The sequence below is a fragment of the Pseudonaja textilis genome, chromosome 2 (genome assembly GCF_049901715.1).
Source record: "Pseudonaja textilis isolate UNSWEBS1 chromosome 2, rPseTex1.2, whole genome shotgun sequence".
NCBI lineage: Eukaryota > Metazoa > Chordata > Lepidosauria > Squamata > Elapidae > Pseudonaja > Pseudonaja textilis.
In genome coordinates, this window is record NC_141991.1 from 197,468,428 (window position 1) to 197,484,816 (window position 16,389).

Here is a 16,389-nt window from a genome sequence, read left to right on the forward strand (position 1 = left end):
CTCACTTGATAAGCAAAGTTCTTCTACACTGTTTAGAAGTGACATGCTGTGCTGCATATGGCTTTTCTCCAATCAGTCCCAACTCCCAAATTATTACAGGCCTGGTGGTGGCACTCAACCCTAATGGGAGATAATATAAGTCATTCAGGGTTAAACTTTGAGCTTGGTGCTCTCTGAGCTTAAATGTTTTCTTCCAGACATTTTATTACCCAACTAGGTAACATCATCACTCCTTGTGAGTGTGCTGTTTCTCCTTGTTTATATACCGGTATTTAGCTTACCCAGACAATCTTGGTATGTGTGTGGATTGTGTTTTTCTCCTTAGTAGTTCCTGATTAGGGTATTGTTTTTGTTTTGCTTGCTTGATTGTCCCCTTAATAGCTCCTAGATTATGGTACTGTTTTCTATTTGCTTGCTTCTTTATCTAATATTAATCCCTGCTTATCTGCTGGTATTGGCTGCTGAAGAGGATGTGACTTGGCTTTAGTCCCCTTCTTAGTTTTTTATTGTCTTTTTTGAATAATGTGTACTTGAGGTTTATCTCTATAGTGATGGCTGATGTGTCTGAGTGCCAAGCTTCCAGGAATTCCTTAGAATTTTGGAAAAATCAATGGGACCAAATTTTGAGACACATATAATAAACTCCTCTAATTTAAAAACAAAGCTAATTAATTAGAAAATATTATTTTAAGTCAGCTGAGCCTCTTTATGAATTTAAGAATCACAGAAGAATATTAGACTTTTTATACTGGCAATATAAGAAATGCAGAACATATTTTTAGATACATGCTTTTGTTTTGTTCTATTATAGCTCTGTTTTGACTTCAAACCAACATGTACGTTAATATAATGAAATATGACACCTAGACATCTCAGTATGATGTTGAATTATATTTCTACAACATGGATTTTGTCCTTTCATGAATAGCTTCAACTCTTTCAAACCTGGGGTACAGCAGAGAGGATTGTCCCATGTAACTCAAAAGGAAGTCACTTTTTCTTATTTTAGGGAAGGGATCCAGGATATGAATTCGGTATCCTTTTTCAAAACGTCTTTGGGTTCTAAAAATGAGAAGATGGCATGGTATGCCATATTCAGTAGTTTAGATTTAATGAGAAGTTTATCAACTAAATAAAATCCACGTGTATATTCATACTTATATGGATCATCCATTCTGTTTTGGATCAGAGGAAGATGTTATTTGTATTTTTTTTCTCCACTGTGTAATCACTTTATAATATAGATTTCATTATTTTAACATTTAAACAAAATTTAAAAGTGCTGAAGAGTTGTTTGTTGTGTATCATATTGACGCAAAGTGCTTTCTCGGGTCCGCACAGCTCTGTTAATTAAACACTGTTCATCTGATTAGTCCCAATGTATTGAATTATTTGCCTCTTCATTCACATTAAACTGAGAACTTGGTGAAATCTGTTGATACTACAAGCTCTTGTGGGCCTGGAATCTTAATATCTCTGAAGCAAAGACATCAGAATCATCTTTCTCCTCCACTTATCCAAGGTTACTTGCAGCTGCTTCACATCTGGAAAGCTAGAAAGCCTTTAGGAAAAACATTCAAAGGTCAACCTGAGTACAGTGGTGCTTTGTTATCACAAATAAATGTATTATAAAGCAGCCGTCACCAACCAGTGGGCCATGGCCCACTGGCGGGCTATGAAAATTTTTTGGTGGTTCTCAAAGAAAAGTCACCCCCAGAGCACCCCCAAAGCTTTACTTATGTCTAGTACAAAATGTGTATTCATTTAAAAATAAACATAGCAGAATTTTTTTCCTTTTCAAATAATAATGTGAGGGGTTTTTTAACTGCCAATACATGCACCATAGTACAAATGCTCAACACTAAGGGATAAGTTGGCTTTCTCTCTTCTTCCATCGCTTCAGAAGTGGCAGTACTAGCAAATACCTGCAGGTTTCAGCTGTCACTGCACAGCTGTATACTTGGGTGGGCGAGTTGTGTTGAGGTCTTCCACAGGAAAAGTGAGAGTGAGCTGGTGACAGTCAAGATGCTTGCCAGGAGTGCTTGTGGGTGTTTGTATTGAACTATCACAGTTGAAGGCATTATATTAGATGCTATTTTGGCAACTGGTGCTCAAATGAAATTAGCTTCTTTCCCACATTTGCTTTTCAGCTCGGCTGCTACATCACTGCCAGGGCTGCCCATTGCGTCACACAGCGATCTGGAGGATGACAAACGTATTTTTCTGGGCTACAAGTGGGTGCCAAAATGATCCCAGCAGCTGGCTTTATTTTTAGCCTCCTTTCAATGGGATTTTTAAAAATATGCAATTCTTACTTCATTTGCCCCAGAGTAAGCCTACATAAAAAGGATTTGTGATTCAAAAATTATTTGCCAGATTGCGTGGATGTCTCTCTGGTAGTTAAAAAAAAATGGGGGAGGTGAGAAAAAAAATCTTCTCAGTTGGATCAGGTCCTATTGGTCCAGCTAAGTATTTGAACCATTTTTAGCACAATACTTTTTACAAGGCTAGAAAATGTGAATGAGGATGAAATGGACCCTTGCATGGAATTCTTAAAAGTGATTTGGTCCCGTCAGAGTAGAATTGTTATTTATTTAATTGCCTGAGTCTATAGCACTACTGATTGACATGCGTCTGGGTCCTGAAACATCACTATATGTTCCTAATTGTTATAGGGAAGAATGTGGAGAAAAATGAGATATATTTAAGATGAAGTGATAAAATTAACAGGGTACAATACAATTGCTAAGGTAAATGTAGTAGATGACCAGGCAGAACCCAAGGGCAGTTTGGAATTGTTATGTTGTTATTTTCCCACAAGAGACCTAAGTCCAATCCCCCATGAATTGAGTTGACCCTTGCAATATGGCTTGACTGTTTTACAGATCAGATTCTTGTGTATAGGTAGCATGAAATAAACTTTTAGTCTTTTATACTCATCCTCGAATGTCTTAGAGGCTAGTTTTTTCGTGATGTTACTTTTCCTTGTATAGTCTATTATCAAGCCTCTGGCATATGCCTTCATTGTATCCCATACGTTCTGCATTGATGTGTCTTCTTTTTTATTTTCTTTAAAGAAAAAAGGCAGTTCTTTCTCCATCCTCTGTATGAAGTCTTTTTCTTTTAGTATAGTATCATTTAACGTCCATCTAGATCTTCTTCTTTGTCCTTTCCATTTAATTGTCATTGGATTATGATCTGCCCAAGTACTTGTTTCAATATTTATTTTTTTGGATATTAGCTAACAATTCTGTTGACATCCATATCTTATCTATTCTGGACCATGATAAATGTCTGTTTGAAAAGAAGGTGTATTGTTTAGTCTTAGCATTTGGGAGGGTCTTTGGGGAAGACAAATGGGCAACTTCCTTTTGATCTCAGCTCATAAAACTCACATTAGCTTTCTCAGATACATCCTCCTGAAGGAACAGTTTTTTTCTCACCTGGGTCCACTACAAATCCATATATTGCTAAAGGTTTCTGAGTTCTGAAGCCTCCCTGAATTATACATACACTGACATGTAAAATGTGGCCCCATCCCTAAGATCACTCTGTGAATTAGGAAGTAAACAAAATGAAGATATATGTGAGATAATATGAATGCAGCATATCTGTCTGTCTATCTATCTATCTATCTATCTATCTATCTATCTATCTATCTATCTATCTATCTATCTATCTATCTATCTAATCATCTATATCAAATGTTGAGTATATGGTAGATCTAGAAATAAAAATGACTATGAAAGCAAGAAGGAATTTTCAGGGTAGTTCCATACGGGGGTGAGGTGGGGTAGGGGTGTTCTAAGATATTTTAGGATTGATCACAAATGCATCTATTACTTTTTTTGAGAGAGATTGAATTGAATTTTTTTTGGTTATTTTTCTCCAGTCTATTGGAGCCTGCAGCTATGTAATTCTGAACCTAGTTTTCCTTTAAATTCTAATACTTTTAGAAAACTGTTGTTTTGCAGCCCATGTTATGAGCCTATTTTCCTAATGGAGACTGTGATAATATGTGTCTCTTTTCAGCTTCATGTTGCCAGGGACCGATCAGTGATTATACAGTAGCAGTGAGGATTTTCCCATCAGTGCTCTGTTGTGAGAGCTTTCTCTTTGGGTGTACATTGATTAGAACCTTCCTTTATTCGTCCTTCTCCACTTCTATTTATACGTAACTGTGGTCATAATGATTGGGAAAAACATTTTGTTGGCAAATTGGTAGCATGTAATGATCATGTCATTTCACAAGTCTCAAGAATCCTTTAATATAATCATGAATTGATGCCACACTGAGTGGATACTTTGAGAGAAGAGTTCAGTGGACCAGCTGATATTTTTTACAATCTAACTTTTTCTGCATTGTATCCTCTCAAAACAACACCTTAGAATTTTAAAAAGTCATCAGAAAAGTAAAGAAAAATATGGATTGAAGAGTTTGAAGGACTAATTATTTTATACACTTTATATTTCTGTTTCTTCATGATTAGTAGCTCAGAGGATAGGCATTCTTCATATTATTCATTTGGCAGTTCGAATCTCACCAGGCTCAAGGTTGACTCAACCTTCCATCCTTCTGAGGTCGGTAAAATGAGGAGCCAGATTGTTGGGAGCAATATGCTGACTCTGTAAACTGCTTAGAGAGGGCTGTAAAAGCACTGTGAAGTGGTATATAAGTCTAAGTGCTATTGCTATTGCTGTTTTGTTGGTTGGCTGGAAGCTTATAGTATTCCCTTTAAGCAGTAAACTCTCAGGCACTTAGATAAGACAATATTAAGTGTGTTTTGATCAGTATATCATAGAGCTTGATTTCAATGATTTATGAGAGGTTGATAGGTAGAAATCTGGTGATGTGAAGTACTATCAATCAGCCACTTTAGGATTAAGGAGTTCCTTTTACATTTTTTGGTAGTCCTCATGGGTGGGATTCTACCAGTTTGCACCGATTCGCTAGAACCGGTTGTTAACATTCTAAGCAGTTCGGAGAACCGGTTGTTAGAAGAAATTACTGGCCTAATCCTGTAAGGAAGGCAGGAAAGAAACATTCTGGTGTTGCTTACAGAAACTGTCTCTCCGTTAACCCTTATTACATTCTTGGCAGGCCTAGAACTTCCTGTCTCTGGAACTTCTCTGGAGTATTTTTTCCCTCTTTTGCTGGTACTTTGCTTGCATGGAGTGACCATTCAAAGTTACAATGGCACTGAAAAAAGTGACTTATGACCATTTTTCACACTTATGACTGTTGCAGCATCCCCACAGTCTTGAGAGGCCAAGTGAGGAGATGCGTGCCTTGATGTGAGTGATATTGAGTTGGCCACATCCAGCCAATAACATGACCCCCAAGCCACACCCACCACCTAGCCACGCCCATAGAACTAGTTGTTAAAAAAATTGAATCTCACCCCTGGTAGTCCTCATATTAAGCGTTATACAGGCAGATAACAGTAGGTTTGTTGTTCTGATTCCAGCCAAATTCTCATCTTCTTATGCTGTGAGATTAATGGAATACACACACGCATAGACACTATTTAAATACAAGCATATGGACAACCAAGATAGTAATTATCTGGGTAAAGGAAAAAGAAAATACAGTATAGTACAAGACCAGCAAGGGAATCCTAGATGTGACCCCTCTTAATTCTCAAGGCGGTTGTGGGGACTGTAATTTTATTATTACGGTATATTGTGAAATTTATTTTCCAATCTCATGGATTTCAAGGGGCTGCCCTCACAATTACAAACATTGTTTTTGGCACCAAGATTTGAAAGCTCAATGAACAGTAATTCTGCAGATGTAATTTTAATTACATAGAGATGCTCCTTGCCTTCTGTGAAGCAGCATCCCAGAGCCTTAAGGAATGTGAAGGCTGCTGAGTATAAGCAGGTTAAATTACAGTTATTAAGAAGAAAGTTATTTAAAGATCAAAGATCAAAGTTGACTTATCCCCGAGGAACTATAATATGAGATTCCACTGAAATGAAAACTTTTCCAGACTTCTTCTGGCTCATTACAATTTGCCCAGTTTTTCCAGAACATTATTTTGTCATTGCCTTCTCTACAGAAACAACATGCTTCACTGTGGATTTTTCCCCTTTCAAAAAAATGTATCCTTCCCTACACACATTGTCAAAGGCTGGTTCCAAGATCTATAAGGAATCTCACCCACATGTTGGTGGGGGGTGGGGAGTGAATGCCTCAATTTTGTTGAACTTTTAGATAACAGATGTACTGTTTCTTTGTAGATAAAATTAAAGTTTACACCTGAGGACATTTTCCTTCCTTCCTTCCTTCCTTCCTTCCTTCCTTCCTTCCTTCCTTCCTTCCTCAATTATATCAATTACATAACCCTGTAGACAAACACCTGTCAAAGAACTGACAGATTTTTCAAGAAGAAGCTAGAAAGACATTTTCTGGTAATTCTATAATTTTGAATTTTCTGAATTAAGTGGGGTATTGGATTAAGGTTCAAAATTCTGCCTTGCTCTGTGAATCTCTGGTTCATATCAACAGATTTGAATTCCCTTTCTCTTTCTTTAGCACATATATATCACACATAAATAGGAGGAAGGAAGGAAGGAAGGAAGGAAGGAAGGAAGGAAGGAAGGAAGGAAGGAAGGAAGGAAGGAAGGAAAGCTTCCATTAACCCAGGGACATCTCTAAAAATTCTCTTGATTTTGCTGCCACCACCTATCTGAAACATCTTTTTATTTCCCATTTCTTTGTATAAATCTGAGGTAACATAGCTAATAGAAAGGAAGGAAAATGGAGATGAGCTGCCAATTTATTAATGATTAATAATTAATTCTGATTAAATAACTATATTGTCAACAGGTTCCGTTAACATTACAATGTATGGTATATAAGGCTGTCAATACTTCCCTTTCCTGACATCAAATATATACTCACAAAGCTTGATCATATTTTACAAAAACGTGAAATATTGAGGAAGATTTAGTTATTGATGAAAGTTATGTTGGAACAGAAGGAGTCATTTACAGGTTCTAAAAACAGTTCTAAAAAAGTCTTTCAAAGAGAACAGGAGAAACTGTGCAGGAAGTCAAGAAAAAGAACAGGAGACAATGGAGGGAAGGAGATTTAAATATCTGTGGGAACTGAATTTTGGTTTCTTGAAGAAATGTTTTCAAAGATGAAATAGATTTATAAAAATAATATTGCACTGACTACACACAAATATTATGTTTAACTGTTGGGTTAAATCTATATTTACTTTTCACTGATAAACTTTGTCAATTTTGCTCTATTGGTCAAATATAATAGTTTCAGATCCTATACTGAATAGGAAGCTGTACTTTCAAGTTTCATTCTAAAAAATTCTGTTATTTTATGACTTCAGAGCTCCATTAATAAGGAAACTGCTATGTACAGAAAAATAGAGATAAATGAAAGTATAGGGTGTACTTTTAAGTAACCTGACCTTTAAAACAGCAGAATATAAGCTCTCAATAAATTAAAATAAACCTTGGATACTTCATGCTAGTATTCAGTGCCAAAAGTACCAAGAGAAGTTCCACAATTCAAGGAGTAGCATTACCGGGATATCAATGTTTTGTCATGTCTGCACCTGGAGTTTGATGCCATTTCAAGACTGACTCAAAAAGATAAAAAAGAAAAAGAAGGGAGAAGGATTTTGCTACCATGATATAAGAACAGGAGGCAAGTTAGCTGCTGCATTTGAACTCTGATGTGCCGGAGGGGATGTACTGTAATTTATTGGTGCATGGTTGCTGGGATGCTACATACTACATTCAGTGCTAAATAGTGTTTATTAGTAGAATGCATGTGCAAGCTTTTATCCTCTAGAAAATAAATCTGTCAGGATTAGAGCACCATGCCTGTAGAGGCAATCATTCTCCTCGTGGCCATCTCCCCATCTATTGTATCTTTTGGAAATTCACCAGCAGTATGTTCCAAAGGTTGATGTGGTGGGTTTTGTGCATTTAGAGACTTGGTTTCCATGGTTGCGAGTCGCACATGCTTGAAAGCAGCAATTTAGAGAAGGGGATGAGCAAAGAGGGAGTAAGAGAAGGCAGTCATTAAAATGTGTCAATTAGTATGCAGCAACGCTCTCCTCGCTGTCTTTCTTATGCACGCTACAAAAGCAGGCAGTGTTTATTGTCACCGTGGCCCTAAAGTGAGCATGAATGAACTAGTAAGCAGGGGGAAGAGATTTATATTATAAACAGGTATCCCCCCCCCTTTTTTTTTGCAATACAAGTGTAACTTACAACAGGCTGAAAGATGCACGTTTAAGGAGTGTAGGAGTCCCACCCATTAGCATGGGATTGGTGGAAGGAAGGAACAGTGCAATGATTGCAGTGGTATGATCCTGTCTACTTTTGCCATCCCCAACCAGAGCTCTCATAATTGGCTTTTTCTTGTCTGTGTATATGTGTGTGGAGATTCCCAGTCATCCAGGTCATGGTGGCCCCAGAGGTGCTTTTTTTCAGAAGGCAACTGGACTTCCTTGGTTTTTTTAAAATACTTTGCTTCTCATCCAAGACCCTTATTCAGTTCAGTCCAATTACCTTTTGGAAAAAAGCACTTTAGGACACCCCAGTGCCTGTTGCTCCTTTACAGTTTTCTTGCCAACTGAGTGAGGCTGGTGGTTGTTATGCCAGCATCTCCCCGTGTTTCTTTCTACCTTTAATTCAGCTGGAAGCCCTTGATGAGATGGGCCTAACAAAATCCATATTTTGTATATAGTGAGCCTCAATCTTTGTGAAATGTCACAACCTCTAGACTTGAGATCAAAGCCAGCTAGAGATGAAAGCATAAGAATCGCGCAAGGGTTATAATTTGTAATTAGGTTTTAGACTCAGGGAGCTCTTATTTTTTTTGTTTTGTCATAAAGATAGAAGGTTCATCTCCAGCAAGTCATTTCATAGAAATGAAAGGTACAGAATTTTTTTAAAAAAATCTGATATTAAGTTGGCTAAGTTGGTCAATCAGTCATTAAGAGTTATGGTGGTGCAGTGGTTAGAGTGTAGTACTGTAGGCTACTGACTGCTGGCTGCCTGCAATTTGGCAGTTCAAATCTTAACAGGCTCAAGGTTGACTCAGCCTTCTTTGCTTTTACTGAGGTGGGTAAAAACGAGGACCCAAATTGCTGGGGACAATATGCTGATTCTAAACCACTTAGAGAAGGCTTGTAAAGCAATTTAAAGCGGCATATAAATCTAAGTGCTATTGCTATTAAGTATTTTCAATATAATTGGTTTTTTTTTCTCGCCATCCCACCCCTTGTTAGGTGTATATAATCTTAACAGTCATGTTACATTTCTGTTATTGAGCTACATTATTTAATATAACAGGCTAATAAGAAGGAAATTGCTTCACTGACTTGTAGGCTTTTACATTTCTTATGGCAGGGGGAAAACATAAATCCTGGAGAAATCTCAATAAAAGAAAAAAAAATATGTTTTACGGTGGCCATTTTCATTAATTTTTTAAAGAGTGTGCCATAAAACCCACTGAATGGGTTTGCAGCTATAGATGCAACATGGTGAACAGATTTAAAAGCCACTGAATATTTAATGAGCCCCAAGCCTTTAACAACTAATAATGTTCTAATGACACTTGCCCTATGCTTCTTGTGGGCAACCACATATTTCTGTGAGTTTAATTTTTTTTAAAAAAAAACACTTTCTAATAAAGTGAATGCAACCACCAAGTAAATGAAAAAGCTGTTTTCCACCCCAGTTGTTCTTAGAGCAAAGGTCAGAAGTGAAATCTGTGTTTATGTCTGGTATGCATGCTGACAATACATTATTAATGCTCTCCTTTTCATATGTAGCCATATATCATATTGATTCAGTTAAGGGATTTTTTTACACATCCTGGCTCTGACAGCCCATGATAAGCAGCTTGTAATGTGCTCTAGAAGCCAAAACAAATCTCTAGAGTAACAGAGAACACCAGAAGTGTTTCACACATAGATCCCAGATGTGTAAAGTAAAGGCTAAGACCTTACAAAGTTATTACAAATACAGTAGTAGCAAATGATGGAAGCCCATTTATGAGATATTAGATGCTGAGCATGTGACTCAGTAACTTAGCTTTGGTTATGGTATATGCATACATGCATGTGATACTGCTAAATTCAGGAAATCCAGAATTATAGGAACACCAACAAATAGCTTTCTAACTACTTGAGAAGCTTATCAATCCTTTGACTATCATTTGTTTGTTTATTTCTTTAGGGTACCTTTGAGTCTATGTTGATTCCTGGCAATTTACCTGGATAACTTCCTGCAATTTTCATGGAAGTATTTGGAAGTGGTTTGCCATTGCCTGTTTCTTATGGCTGAAAGAGAGTGACCAGCCCACGATCACCCACCTGGCTTTACGCCCAAGGCAGGACTAGAACTCACAATCTCCTGGTTTCTAGTCTGAGGCCTTCATCGCTACACTAAACTGACTCACTTACACTATAGGATTATGTAATTGTTATAATCCAGCACAAGCCATAAATCAAATGTGTATTTGCCTAAAATATCCAGTCATTCATTTATTTGTAAGTTTGGTCTGGCATTTCAGAAATTATCCAGTTCCATCCAGGTCATTGCAGAAACAGCCAGACCAAACTCAAAAGTATATAGATTCAGACTGAGATTTGGAAAAACAGCTTTTCTTCTTCTTCTTCTTCTTCTTCTTCTTCTTCTTCTTCTTCTTCTTCTTCTTCTTCTTCTTCTTCTTCCTCTTCCTCTTCCTCTTCCTCTTCCTCTTCCTCTTCCTCTTCCTCTTCTCCTCCTCCTCCTCCTCCTCCTTCTCTCTCTCTCTCTCTTTCACATACATACATGCATACAGTGGTGGGATCAAAAATTTTTTTACTACCGCTTCTGTGGGCATGGCTTGGTGGGTGTGGTGTGGCTTGGTGGGCATGGCAGGGGAAGGATACTGTAAAATTCCTATTCTGTCCCCACCCCACCAACCTGCTTTCCAGCTCCATTCTCCTGTGCAGCATCCATAGGAATAAGAAGACCTAGCCAATTAGCTGGGACTCGGGAGGTAGAGAATAGATGGGGACAGGGCCAGTCAGAGGTGGTATTCCAAACTACTCAAATTGTCTGCTACTGGTTCTCCAGAACTGGTCAGAACCTGCTGAATACCACCTCTGCATACATACATACATACATACATACATACATACATACATACATACATTATGTACTGCTGTGGCTGTTTCAAAATAAGTTTTTGCAGGTCTTTTTGCAGACTTTTATTGTGGTCCAGAATTGTGACAAGACATTTGGGCCTAAAAAAAGAAAAGAAAACCTTTTCCTAATTACCCAGCTTCTTGCCAAATCTGACATTTAGCCAAATTCAGTGCCCACCTTTAGTTGTTTATTGTATTCCATGTGTTCTGGTCAGGAAGAAGGGATTAGCTGAAAAATATCAATTTCCCCTGTATCTCATATATCCTGGAGAACATAAAACAAGAAAGGTAGTGCAGCCTTCTTTTTTGGGAGCGGGGAAGGTCAGAAATCAATAGTAACTTGTGACTGAGAAAATACTTTTTGTGTCTTTCAAATTTTCCTCATGATATTTTCCACATGGAGATCAGTTCCAGTACAGCAGCAGAATTCTCTAAATATAGTAGGTGCATACAGCTGTAAGAAAATGCTTGATAACTCTAGTTGAACTTGTAATCATTGCACATAATATATCAAATCAAAATAATATAATATCATGCCACTTTGGTTATTTCACTACTTCCCCAGACTCTTACGTTTCTTTCTTTTTCACCAGGTTGGTGGCCATACTATGTTACCTATTCGTTGGATGCCACCTGAAAGCATCATGTATAGAAAGTTCACCACAGAAAGTGATGTCTGGAGCCTTGGCGTTGTTCTCTGGGAAATATTTACCTATGGCAAACAGCCATGGTATCAGCTCTCAAACAATGAGGTATGTGACTATCGTTCTGTGTTACCATTCTGAACTACTAAGTTTCTTAGTATAGTGGAAACTTCTTTTTTAAGGTTCCATCAATGCCAGTCCAAAAGCCCTCCATAAAGTCAACCACAATGCAATTCAGACTGGAGATTTAATTTGATTTTGAAAATTGAGGAGAAACCACTTTGATTCAAGATCCGTTGAAATTTTCCTTGAAATGCCATTGTTCATAGGCTAGAATGAAGAAATGCTGGAAGCTGCTTCAGCTTTCTCAAAATGGGATGAAAATATAATGATAGCAAGCTCTTTGGAGGTTGTAAAACTGATCTAATTTCCACTGGATATCTTCAAGGGTTTCTTTCACTGCAAGAACATTTGGAAATATTTTTCCTGCATTAATTTTAAGTCAGAGATTGCAGGGATGAGGAAGAGATTGACAGCAACCTCCAAGTTGTTCAGCCAAGTGTAGGTTGTGCTGTGGCAGTGCTGCCAGCATCCTGTCAGGGAATTGCACAGCAGGTGTCCAAATGAAGTCAGAGATGCTGCCATGAACTTGTAGTTTATATAAATAAATATGTTTAATGTCTATATTTACTGCAAATAAGATAGTCAGGCAAACAGGAGCATCATGAGGTAAATCACAGAGCACACAGAAGAAAAAGGTAGGGGGAAAGGGAAACTCCCATCTCCAACCCAAGCAACCAATCACAGCACAGAGAGCCTCATGCAGGGGCCAGCACTCTCCAACCAATCAACTATAACTCTGTGTTCTGGATCATTGTCCAACCTCACTGTTCCAGCTACTAAATTTAAATATCTTAACACATCCTAACCCCAAAATCAAAATATTCAAAAGTGTTTAAGCAGCAAGCTCTTATTTTAAATTTCCCAGAATCTCTGGGAGTTGTACTGCATATAGGTTTAATAAACTATTATAAAAAAGGAGGAGAAAAATATTGAAAGATCTTCCTTGTGTCCAGTATAGGTCATTTTTCCCAATATAGCAATGAAATGGAATGACTTTATTTTTTTATGCCTTGCCTTGCCTTGCCTTGCCTTGCGTTGCCTCGCCTCGCCTCGCCTCGCCTCGCCTCGCCTTGCCTTGCCTTGCCTTGCCTTGCCTCGCCTCGCCTTGCCTTGCCTCACCTTGCCTTGCCTTGCCTTGCCTTGCCTTGCCTCGCCTTGCCTTGCCGTCATTATTTGGTACTTCTGATGCAAACAAAAAATGGCATTTTTAAAAGTAAATAAATAAGAATAAGAGTACAAAGGTGTTAGGCAAATATGTTGGGAGTTTATCTTTGCATGTATTGGCCAATGATGTATTGCCAACAAAAGACATAAATCAATGGGCTCTCTTCTTGTCCTTTCTTCAGGTAATTGAGTGTATTACTCAGGGCCGCGTCCTACAGCGACCTCGTACCTGCCCAAAGGAAGTATATGACCTGATGCTTGGGTGCTGGCAGCGGGAGCCTCATATGAGACTCAATATCAAAGAAATCTACTCTCTCCTTCAGAACTTGGCCAAGGCCTCTCCAGTCTACCTGGATATTCTAGGGTAGAAACTCCTAGCACTTCCTTGTATGAAGTGTGTGAATGAATGTTTCCATTGCAACTAAACTCCATTACAATGTGTTATTAACTCTGGCAGTATTAAATACAAAGATACGGAGAAGCTTTCAAAGGGCAAGCTGTTTGCATCTCTTCCTCTGTAAAACACAGTATTGAAGTTGTGACTTTACTGACATATATCTCTTCTCCCCTCCTGTTCTCTTTCCCCCAATTTCTATTCAACCAGGCTTCTGCATTATTATAACTCTGCATAGACAAAGGCCTTAACAACCTGATCTGTTTTATCAGCAGATACTTGGTTTTGCTCATCACAGCTTAAATGCCTTGTTGTCCTTTTGCCTTTGATCTGGATAAAAAAAGGGAAAAAAAGACTCAAACCTTGTGACTTCTGCTGTATGGATATTTGGAACATCTATGGAATTGCCTCTACTTTATTTGCTTTGGCATCTGTGTTGAAAACGGAAGTGTCAAGTGCAGTAGACTGGCATTCTCTATGGGAATAATTATTTCATTTCTAGTTGAGGTCAAGCTGATAGAAAAAAAATCAGTTGGCATCTTATGTAAACTTCTCTTTTGAAAAGTGATCCGATCAGATGGCATCCAATGTAACATTTTACAGAATAATGTAATTATTTCATGAAAGAGTAGGAACCTGGTGCTTTCCCTTGGGAGACATACAGGAAAGTAAAGGCATTGCTCTCGCTGCAAACTTTTTTTATATTGAAGGGGGCTTCTGTGTCAACTGGACTGAAAAGCAAAGGTCTTGTTCACATTTCCCAGATTTGTATCACTTCATGCATAATTAGGATTCCCCAACTTCACCTTGCCATAGTTTCTCCTGATGTCACTACTAGAATTCCCTAGTTAGTTTTTGATAATGCAAGTGCATGGTTGGGTATATTAAGGTGCAGAATAGTTTCTAGGGCTCTTTTGAAAACAGGGCTGTAATACAGTGGCATTAGTCAAATACATTATCCTTCAAATCTGAAGTCTCTGGTTGGGTTAGAATGGAATTGAAACCCAACACAGCTGGGTAGTATTAGCTTAGGATGCCCCAGATGTGGGGAAAACTAGACATGGATAATATAGAGGTTACAACATGATGTTTTATCAGCACTTACTGATCCTTGTCCTCCTATTTGTCTTCTGTTTATCCTTGTCAGGCACAAGCAACCAGAACCACTCGTAGATAGCTGAAGTAAACAACTTGATTGATTTCTACCCCATATAAAAATGTTTTCCCCAGACTGCTTTCCCCTGGGAATGACCAGAGCTTCATGAAACTTGGGTGGAGGTCAAGCTTATGCCTCTTGTGGCTGTACAAGGACTCTAAGCTAGGGCCTTGCTTGATCCCTCCTTCCAGCCCACTTGGCAGTTTCCCAACAATCTTTTCCCCAAACTCAGCATACATTTTATCAGTTAGTACTCCACTATTCATTCTGAAAAAAAATCCCACATCTCATTGCACACTCAAGTAAGCATAATACATTCCTGTATTTAGTTGTAACAAAATTGCTACTGTGAAACATATGCATTGTTACAGGTGCAATAGGGTCATGCAACAATATTGAATATTTATTACTGATGTGAAATAGGACATATTTAAGAAACTCTGGAGAAAAGTCAGCAAAATAAGGAAGAGAACCAGTTACTGGTTGAACAGATAATCAAATAATGAATGTTGACAACAGCCATCCTTTCATTTAGGAGTGACAAGTATTATACTACATGGCTAACAGAAACGTATTACATATAGACATGGAAGATTTAGGATATACATGTCAAGTTATTTTTATTATAAGATATTATGATGAGATAAATTCAAAACTGCTGCAAAAATGTGGAGGGGATATTTTAAATCACTAAAGGAGGTCATGAATATAGAGCTCCTAAATGTTTTGTAATTGTAATTTTATTTTAAAGAGTTGACACTTATTTTTCTAATTGTTTCCAGAATCATTTTAAATGTGTTTGACTTGCATTTCTTCTTTTAAAGCACCCATTTTGCAATCTAGAAAGATGTTGATTTTGTTTCAAAATCTGAACTAAAATTAGAAATGTGAATAGTGGTGAAGTTGGTTTCTATTATGTCATTTTTAGAAGTTGCTAAGTTATATATATAAAACAGTGTATGTCTAAAGCCATATACACACACACGCACACACACACACACACACACACATTAGTTCCTATATAAGTTTCAACAGGATTTTTTTTAAATGTCAGGATGATTAATATGAAATAAATTTTGAAGATTATTTAAGTGATGGCTGAAAAGTAATACATAAAGACAAAAAGAAAAAGTAAAATATTGAATATTGATTTTTTTCACACTGACTTTAAAACCAATTTTGTTTATATAATATCATTCTAGTTCAAGCTTCTCAAGTTTGATGCCCTCAGTTATGCTAGAACTGCAATTCCCATTAGAATCTAACTGGGAAATCTGTAGTTTGCAGTCCTGAAAAGCATTAAGGGTGACAGATTAGGACAAACTGCTCTAGCCTGAATGAAGTAAAAAGATACATAGAAAACAAAATTTGAAGTGTCAGAGATTGCCAAAAAGCACATAATTTCTGAAAAAGTGCAATTCTGACAGAATTCCCTACTTTTGATGACCAGTGGGGCAAAATTGGGATTAAAAGGGATGCTACACACAACACCTCTGATGTTAGTGGGTTTTCAGCTCCGTTCTTTTCTATATTCCAGATCTTTCTGTAGTCCATAATGTTTAGTCACAAGTAGAGATGCTCAGCAAACCCTTTGCTAATCAATGTTTATTTAGATCTCCCACTTTGCATGTCCCATCATTTTCTCTCTTCTGGTGGAGAATGAGAAGCCTTAATGATTGTTTCTCTTGGAAATTTATTTTTTAATAGGGAAATGTTATTTCATTATTCAGA

At 37.6% G+C, this 16,389-nt stretch overlaps 1 protein-coding gene across 11 annotated transcripts in view; it reads left to right on the forward strand.

Annotated features, from left to right (window-relative positions):
* The window catches only part of NTRK2 (neurotrophic receptor tyrosine kinase 2), a 193,589-nt gene extending 178,984 nt beyond the window's left edge, over positions 1-14,605 (forward strand). For all 11 annotated transcript variants that reach the window (XM_087926779.1, XM_026703862.2, XM_087926781.1 and 8 more), the window contains 2 exons: positions 11,771-11,929; positions 13,291-14,605. In XM_087926779.1, coding sequence (XP_087782905.1) covers positions 11,771-11,929; positions 13,291-13,476 — 345 coding nt within the window. In that variant the 3' untranslated portion in view covers positions 13,477-14,605. The remainder of the gene's footprint in view (positions 1-11,770; positions 11,930-13,290) is intronic.
* Positions 14,606-16,389: the final 1,784 nt, after the last annotated feature.